Source organism: Musa acuminata, chromosome BXJ3-5 (assembly GCF_036884655.1).
Source record: "Musa acuminata AAA Group cultivar baxijiao chromosome BXJ3-5, Cavendish_Baxijiao_AAA, whole genome shotgun sequence".
Lineage (NCBI taxonomy): Eukaryota > Viridiplantae > Streptophyta > Magnoliopsida > Zingiberales > Musaceae > Musa > Musa acuminata.
Window position 1 is genome coordinate 2426449 of NC_088353.1, and position 9209 is coordinate 2435657.

At 34.7% G+C, this 9209-nt stretch overlaps 1 protein-coding gene across 1 annotated transcript; it reads right to left on the bottom strand.

Moving 5' to 3' along the window:
* LOC103983826 (protein RGF1 INDUCIBLE TRANSCRIPTION FACTOR 1) lies at positions 1–1710 on the bottom strand. Its single transcript, XM_009401129.3, has 4 exons — positions 1477–1710; positions 1162–1371; positions 649–864; positions 1–541 (listed from the first exon to the last, which is right to left on the bottom strand). The coding sequence occupies exons 1-4, from the start codon at positions 1543–1545 to the stop codon at positions 287–289; spliced, it is 750 nt and encodes a 249-aa protein (XP_009399404.2). The 5' UTR covers positions 1546–1710; the 3' UTR covers positions 1–286.
* Positions 1711–9209: the final 7499 nt, after the last annotated feature.

Here is a 9209-nt window from a genome sequence, read left to right on the forward strand (position 1 = left end):
TTGTAACGGGAGACGAAGTAGTATTACACCTAGAAACAGCAGTACACGAGAACTCTATTACTACGTTCCCATCAAGGCTTGCAGAAGCTTTCACCAACAAGCTCCGCCGTCCTTATCTACAGTGTTTCCCAGCACCGGCCTCCACGCCAAGAAGCACTTTGTGCTGTGAATGGTCTTCCTGTGTTCGCCATGAGCAATGGCTTGACAGCAGCTTTCACCGAGTAGCTACTATTGTGGTTAATACGTAGTTTTAGAAGTCCCTGGTATTGATGATGTGAAGGCAGGCTTAGAACTCCAGCATTAGGCTTCCAAACGGAGCTCTGTGGGGAATTCCCTTCCTCCTCTTGGAGCTGCGGAGGCGGGCGGCGGTCGGCGAGGGCGTGGATGGAGTGAAGCTCTGTGTGCCGTCGTGGCTCTTGTCGCTGCCGCTACTGGCACTCGTGCAATACTCCTCTGAGTCTGATCCAGCAGTTGACTTCTTCTTCTTCTTCTTCTTGCTGTTCTTTCTGTTCCTGCTGTAGTCAGAGGCGGTGCCGGCAATCTGACATGGACATTTCATCAAGCAATTGGTTAAGGACGAGAAGAAACGATGTCTGTTTGGTGGAAAGGTTAAATGTTGGAAGTGACGAAGAAGGGGCTGGCGGAGACCTTGCAGCCGAGGGAGCAGAAGCGGAAGGAGTCGAGGAGGCTCCGATTGCAGACTTCGCAGGTGTTCGTGACGCCCTTGCCGGGCTTCGGCTGGGGGCGCTCGTTAAGGAAGACGACGCGGGCGCTGTTGATGATGTACGTCTGCACGCCGGTGATGTCCAACACTTTCTGGATCTCGGAGACTCTGATCACGTCGTGGTAGGAAGACCGCCTTATCTGTAACAACACCACCAGAAAAGAACATTTCTCGTCATCAGAAGGATTCAATCCCTTGCGACAAAGCATGGCATTAACGAGAAGCGGTCCAAGGAATGGACAAAAATAGGATTTGGCAAGAAGAAATAATGGATTTGGATCGACATGGTTGCTTTGATGAGGAACAGGGAGGTCATCCAAGAAGCCATTTTTATGGCGGCAAAAAGGCGGAGTAGATTTCACGACAATCAAAGACGTTGACACGCACCTAAAGCTAATTGAACGGGGAATTGAAGGCAAGAAGAAGCAGCAACGGACCTGGATTGCTCGGTGGTCGCCGTGGTGAGAGAGGCACCGGGAACAGAGGGCGCCGCTGGTGCAGTCGAGGCAGTACATGTTACACTCGCTCTTGTGGGAGTCCGCGTGCAGCTTGCATTGCACGAAAAAGCGCGTCGACAGCAGCGGCCGCAGCCACGGCGGCCACTTCTCCTCCTCCTCCTCCTCCTCCTCCATCCCCCCTCCTCCTCCCTGCGCCCCGTTCCTTGGTGTCAGAACCCACACCAACGCAAAAACCCGGAGAAGAGAGACACAACGAAAGCTACAAAAGTCAGAGCACAAGAAAGAGATGCTCACCATCACTCGTCTGTTCTTGATGTTAAGCTCTCTAAACGGAGATTCTTGATCGATCGCCACATTGATCATCGGAAAAAAATCACACCTTTTCCTCCGCTTATCTTGATCTTGGAGTTACAGAGCCAATAGCAAAAGGGACAAGAATGGATTCAGGGGAGAAAGAAAGCAGAACAGATGCAGGGGTAGAGAAGGGGTCTCTGTAAGCAAGGGAGAGAGAGAGAGAGAGAGAGAGAGAGGGGGGGTTTAAGCTGCTTTAATTGCAAGGAAGTCTCCTTTTCTTGCTCTCTCATCCTCTTTGCCCACCACCCTCATGGATGTCTTTTTCCTCCACTATTTATCTATGCTTTTTTTATCCAATCAATTACAGTAATGCCACTATAATGCTCATGACATCCTCAACCATTAGACCTATTTATGCATGTTTATTGTTGGGAACTTCATGTTGTTGAGACTTGTAGCAATAGGGTTTGTGGAGTGTGATTTGATGCCCAATTAGGTGCAAATATGTTTCATCAAGTAGACAATAATAGATGATTCAATAGTATATATATATATATATATATATATATATATATATATATATATATATATATATATATATATATATGTCACAATTAAATGCCCCCTAAATGTGGACTTTCTTCCCCTTAATCTGACAAGAATGCTAGAGCAGCATTTTTGTTCTTTAGTCAAAGAGGGGTCATGTTTGGAGCAATTCCCAAACGAGTGCCAAATGTTAGTAAACTAATAACCTAAATATATATATCATTAATTTTGATTATATCCTTTAATTTCATAATTTTCAATCATGTTATCTAAAAGAATAGTTGGAGACAATATTACAATTTTTTTGAGGTGCAAAGAATACACCATGAAGAGAGAATTATCTTATGTGGTAAATGACAAGGCAATGTGATGGAGCTGGCATCATGCATAATCTAAGCACATGATCTTATCACCATGCTCTCACAGCATCATAGTTGAGGCCTCCTTCGTCAAACCATTCATCCTTTTTTTTGGTTTTGGTTAAAGTAAGTTTAGCTTCATAATTGTCCCAATCATTCTGCTACATTAACATAGTTTTAGGAGTTTTCTGCACCCTCTTAAAGTCGTCTGCTTCATGTGACTAACATGGAGATGCAATTGTTGCTGTCCATTTCCACCTTTCACATGATGGATGGAGCTCAAAGTGCATGCAACAGGAGTTACTCATACTTGCTATTATTTTATGAGATGCATATTGAGCGGTACATGTTGGGTGGCTCACTTCTCCTGCAGTAGTGGAATCGGATCCCCTCTTGGCTGCATCAACATTATTCTTTTACTTTTTTCTTCTCCGCAAAAAATTCTTTGCCCACTGAGAGTCACAGTTTCTTTACATACGGCATATTGGCACAATGTGATCACTCGATCTGGTAGGAAGGCAGAGGTTGAAATGTTCGGACGGATGAGGATGAGGATGAGGATGAGATGCGTTGGGATCGTGGAGGAGGCGGAATTAAACGTGTTCTAAGTGTTTTATTAAAAGAAAACATTATTAAAGATTTATTATTATTGATTCTCAAAAGGTTTTTAAAATAGAATGATTTATTTTTTAATATAATTAATATAATGTATCTTTGGGGATTATATAAATCCCATATTAAGTTATAAAACACATGAAGTTTCTAAAATTATAAAAAAAAATTTTGAGAGAAATATAACAGACTGAAGCTTTTTTTTTTTAGAGAAATTATGAAGTTTTTTCTGAGAGAAATATAACAGAGAAATATAATTATACTCTTCCTTTGATAACTCTATCATTTTTTTCTATTAAGTTCAACATTTGGTATCGGAGCATAAATTAAGCTATGACATCTTCCTCGAGTACCATTCAAATTCAAATCTCCAGATTAACAAAAGAAAATTATGATATATAGTGTATCCAAATGAAGGTTCTTCTAGGCTTCTAAGATATATGAGAGTTTGTAGAAAATGAATATGTTGAACCAAGTCTAGCATAAAAAGGAGCAATAAATGTAGAAGCAAGAAAGAAAGCAACTCAAAGATAAAAGAAAGGAGAAAAAAGATTTGTTCACGATCTACTAAGGACTTAATGATATAATGTTCGAGATCATCGCTCTAGTAGATACTTCAAAGAAAAAAAATACTGAGATATCTAGATCCAAAATTTGATTTTATTGCAGTTACAATTAAAGAATATAAATATTTAGAAAAAATATCTTTAAAAGAATTTATAGGTTCCCTTCAAGTTCATAAATAAAGGATTATAAAAAGAGAAAAAGACAAAACTATGAAGCAAACACTACAAACAAAGCTTACTCTTGAAAATAAAGATATATCAAATTCTCAAAGAGGAAGAGAACGTGGACAAAGAGAAAGAAGAGGTAGAAATTAAACAAATTAAAAATATCCAAACAAGGAAGGTGAGAGAAAATTCTAGCCAAAGAAGTCGAGGTTATGGTCGAGGACGTGGCCAAGGCCATCGACATGGTAGAAACTCTAAAATGTCTAAAATACAATGCTATGTTTACGAAAGATATGAACATTATTTCTATGAATGCTATTATAAATTTTGTTAAGGAAGAAAAAATGAAAATCAAGTTTTGCTAATGAGTTATGAGAATTTGAAAGAGGATCAATTTATAATATGATATATAGATACAGGAGCCTCAAATCACATGTGTGGCATCAAAAAGCTATTTTCAGAAATGAATATAAGTTATTCCAAAAATATTATATTTGGTGATATGTTTCAAAGACCAGTAAGAGGCAAAGGTAAATTTCTCCTTGAATTTAATAACGATAAAGAAATGTGCATTTATTCGTAATATGAAAAATAAAATTCTAAGCTTGGGGTAATTACTTAAAAAATATTATAATATTGAGATGAAAAATATGACTCTCTCAATTCATGACAATAATAAAACATTAATATCACATGTGAAAATAACAAAGAATAGAATGTTTTTCATATATTTATATATTTGTAATCAGTCAAATTATTTTAAAATTGATATTGAGGATATTTCTACACTATGACATCTTAGATATGCTCACTTAAATTTTGAGGTTTTGAAACTTCTAAAGAAGTATAATATAGTAACAGGAATGCCAAGAATTGATCACCCATCAAAATTATGTGAAGTATGTGTCATAGGTAAGCAAGAAAGAAAACATTTCAAAGTTAAAAGAATAAAAAAAACATGACATCGGCTTAATCTGGTGCACTTAGATGTTTGTGGCCTTATTAGTCTAGTATAACTTAGAGAAAGCAAGTATTTTCATACATTCACTAATGATCATAGTCGCAAAACTTGGGTTTATACGTTAAAAGAAAATAAAGAAGTTCTAAGAAAATTTAAAGAATTTAAGGATTTGGTTGAAAGACAAAGTTGTTGTAAGATTAAATGTTTAAGAACACATAGGGGTGGTGAATATATATTAAATAAATTTAAATTTTTTTATAGAAATAATAAAATTATGTATCAATTTACCATGCCATACACACCTGAACAAAATGGTATCTTAGAAAGAAAAGATAGGACTATCCTTAACATGGTCCGATGCATGTTAAACGAAAAAAAATTTCATAAAAAAATTTGGGGAGATGCTGTTGCTTGTGCAGTTTATTTGCTTAATAGGTTATCAACAAAACGAATTAATAATGTTATACTAGAAGAAGTATGAAGCTTATAGAAACTAAGAGTTGATCATTTGAGAATTTTTGGAAGTGTTGTATTTGCTAACATACCAGAAGAAAAGAGAATAAAATTAGAGGATAAAAATCAGAAATGTATTTTGCTAGGTTATCTAAAGAATTCCAGTGGTTACAAACTCTCCAATCCTATCACAAATAAAATTGTGGTATTAAGAGATATTGATTTTGATGAACAATAGATTTAGAACTGGAAAAGTAATGAGCAGCATAAGAAAGTTATAGCTTCATAAGAGAATGATATAATACAAGCAAGCACCAAAGTGGTTTTGTCGGAATCATCACCTAGATCAACTAGGTCACATGATTCAAGAAGACCGATTCAGGAGCTATATGATGTGACTCAAAAGATTGATACTCCCAATGATGAACTTTTTTTATTTTATCTTTTTACAGGATATGATCCATTAACCTTCGAAGAAGCTTGTAGAGAAGAAAAATGATGATAAGCTATGAATGACGAGATTCATGCCATTAATAAAAATAATACATGTGAGCTTATTACACTTTCAAAAGACTACCAAGCTATCGATACTAAGTGGATCTTCAAAACAAAAATAAATATAAAAGAAGAGGTGAAGAAATACAAGGCTCGATTGGTTACAAAGGGATACAAACAACAATATGGGATTGACTCTGAAGAAATATTTGCATTAGTTACTTGACTAGAGATATTAAGATTACTTATCTCTCTAACAGTTAAAATGAAACGAAAAATTTTATAAATAGATGTCAAATTAGTATTTCTTAATGAAGTTCTTGAAGAAGAGGTATATATTCAATAACCCTCTAGTTTTATTATTTATGAACAAGAAGACAAAGTATACAAGTTAAAGAGAGCTGTTTATGGGCTTAAACAAGCCCCACGAGCATGAAATTCTCGAATATATACTTATTTTATTTAAAATATTTATTTGTAAATATCCACATGAACATGCTCTCTATATGAAATCTAACTCTAAAGGAGATATCTTATTTGTATGTCTATATGTAGATGATTTAATATTTATAAGCAATAGTAGCTCCATGATTAAAGACTTTAAGCACTCTATGAAAAAAGAGTTTGAAATGATCGACTTGGGCTTAATGACTTATTTCCTCGGTATTGAAGTTATACAAGACAATGGAAGAATTTTTATCTCACAAGAAAATTATGCAAAGGAGGTTTTAAAGAAGTTTTCTATGGAAGATTGTCATCCTACAAATACACTTGTTGAAGCAGAATATAAAAGGTAAAGATGAATACATTAATCCAACTTATTATAAAAGTCAAGTTGGATGTTTAAGGTATTTGATATGCACTCAACTTGATATACTATTTGGAGTTGATTTAATAAGTAGATATATGGAAGTTCCTAAAATATCTCATTAAAATGTTGTTAAAAGAATTTTACAATATATTAAAGGAACAATTGAGTATGAAATATTCTATTCATCATCTAAAAGGTAGTGATAGTGATTATGCTGGAAGCTACGATGATCGAAAAAGTACAACTAGATTTGTATTTTATTTTGGTGAAGCTACATTCACTTGGTCTTCAAAAAAGCAACATATCTTTGCCCTATCAAGTTCTGAAGCAGAATATATAGTAGTTTCTTCTAGTGTTTATCATGTAATCTAGTTAAGAAGATTACTCCAAGAACTTCATATACTATAAAGAGAAGTCAACCAAGATTTATGTTGATAATAAATTAGCTATTGCCTTAGCTGAGAATCCAGTCTATCATGAAAGATCGAAGCATATCGACATAAGATTTCATTTTATAAGACATCATATAAAAAATAAAGAAATAGAACTGCATCATGTCAAGACAAATGAATAAGTGACCGATATACTTACAAAACCTCTCAAATTTGAAATATTTCAATAACTTCGAAAGAAACTTGACATATTAGATGAAACAAGTTTAAGGAGGAAGAATGTTAGAATTAAACTTATTCAAATATTATAAAGAGATTAATTTCATCAAAAGAAAGATTTATTACAACAAGAGGAAGATTTATTATACCAAAAAAAAATAGATTAAATGTTTATGAAATGACAAGTCAAATTGGTTATTGGTTCTTGAAAGGATTTCTTGAAAGAGAATGATTTATTTTGAATATAATTAATGTAATATATTTTTAAGATTATATAAACCTCATGAAACATAATCAGAGTTTCTGAAATTATAAATTTTTTTTGAAAGAAATATAGAATATTAATGCTCCTACTTTCCTTGTTTGATAAGTCTATTCGAGTCTATTCATTCTTCCTATAAAGTTCAACCGATGGGAGGAAGAGGACATCGTGGTGGCGACGTCTGCCCCGCTTACCTTTGCGATCATCTCTTCCGCCCCTACAACGATTGTGCCAAACGTCCGCCCTCCCCCCGGGTCTTTGGATCTCCTCGTCCTCCTCTCTCTCCGCCGGGGGTGGAGGAGGAGGGTGCCGTAGCGCGGGGAACGGGAAGGTGAGCTCAACGACACGACGACGCAGCGCTAGTAATCAGTGTGGGAGGACTCTCCATTCTCATCCATACGTACGTTTCCGCCATTGTTACATGAGCTCTCGCCACGGACGCGCACTTCTATGAGGGAATCCGCCGTAGAATCGCATGCAAGTATCGACCACAAGCAATCTGCTAAGAAATAAACCATGATATTTGATTAGAGAATCTAATAAGATTACATTCTTAATGGATAAATAAAGGTATAGAAAGGTAATTTGGAACGACGTTGGATGTCGTCTAAGGCAAATCTCACCACGGGATGATCATGAGAAGATGCCAATTGGAGGAGTGCTGCTTTCTGAGCGTCGAAGAACGACATGACTTTTTTCAGATAGAACCATAGATAAAGATAAAAGTGAAGAATCTGTAGTCCCACGTCGGGAAAATCATGCTTGTTATCTCATATTAGAACTATAAATAAGGGTCTGGGCTTTTAAGTTAGATGCACCACAAGAAAACCTAAGTATTTACTTTGGTTTAAGTTCACATTCAATTAAATAGTTTGGACTTATAGGGTTTTTTTTGTTTAGTATTTTTGGGTATTTTATGGCCTAGGAACATCTTGTTAAGGCATTTGTAATAGTCCCTTTTCATAGTAGTGATTTGCTCCTCTTTTGTCCGTGGGTCAAAGTTAATTGATCGAACCACGTAAATCTGGTGTTCTTGTCGCTTTTAGCTCTAACAACTATTTGTGAACATAATTATCTATATTAAATCAGAGGAGGAAGAAATCATTAAGGAAAGATAAAATAATGAAAGAAATATAATACATTAAAAAAATAAAATTTTCATTTTTTTTCCTTTGAGTAATCCTAACAATTCCCAAGAAACTTTAATTTTTTAAAATATTATCAAAAGATAAATTTAAAAAATATTACTTGAAATTATACTATGTGTAGATAGTGTTTATTTGAAGGAAACAAAGTGAATTGGATACTGAGCTATTTTCCCTTAATCTAAAATTTTACTATTACACACATAGTACAAAATATTCTATCTTAACGAAGGGTTGCACATTAATGTTCATGCATAAGTATCTTGATTTATTTTTAATAATTTTTTAGGGATTGCATAGATCTCTAATTGTCACCGTCTATCGATATTCTTATATATGAGAGCTCTTTCGATAAATTGCTTATATTCATATCTCAGATAAAATATTATTTTGGGTCTCTTTCATAGTAATACTTTTTTTACACATGAGAGCTCTTACTATAAATTGCTGAGATTCATATCTCAGAAAATATGATGAGTACTAATCATTATAGGGATAGATTTAGAATTATACTCCATCTGTTATGCACTTCAAAGGTGCCTATAAGTGTGCTACTTTATCACATTGAATTTCTATTATTGAAAGACCAATTATTGATAAATGCAAATTGCCTTTGATGATTATAGGACTCGAACTTTTAAATAGGTATGAAATTTGATATAGGTTTTAAAACAACAAATAACAAGTTTCAATGTAAAGGATCAATTGTTTGACTTAAAACAAGAAATAACAAATAGTATATTTATT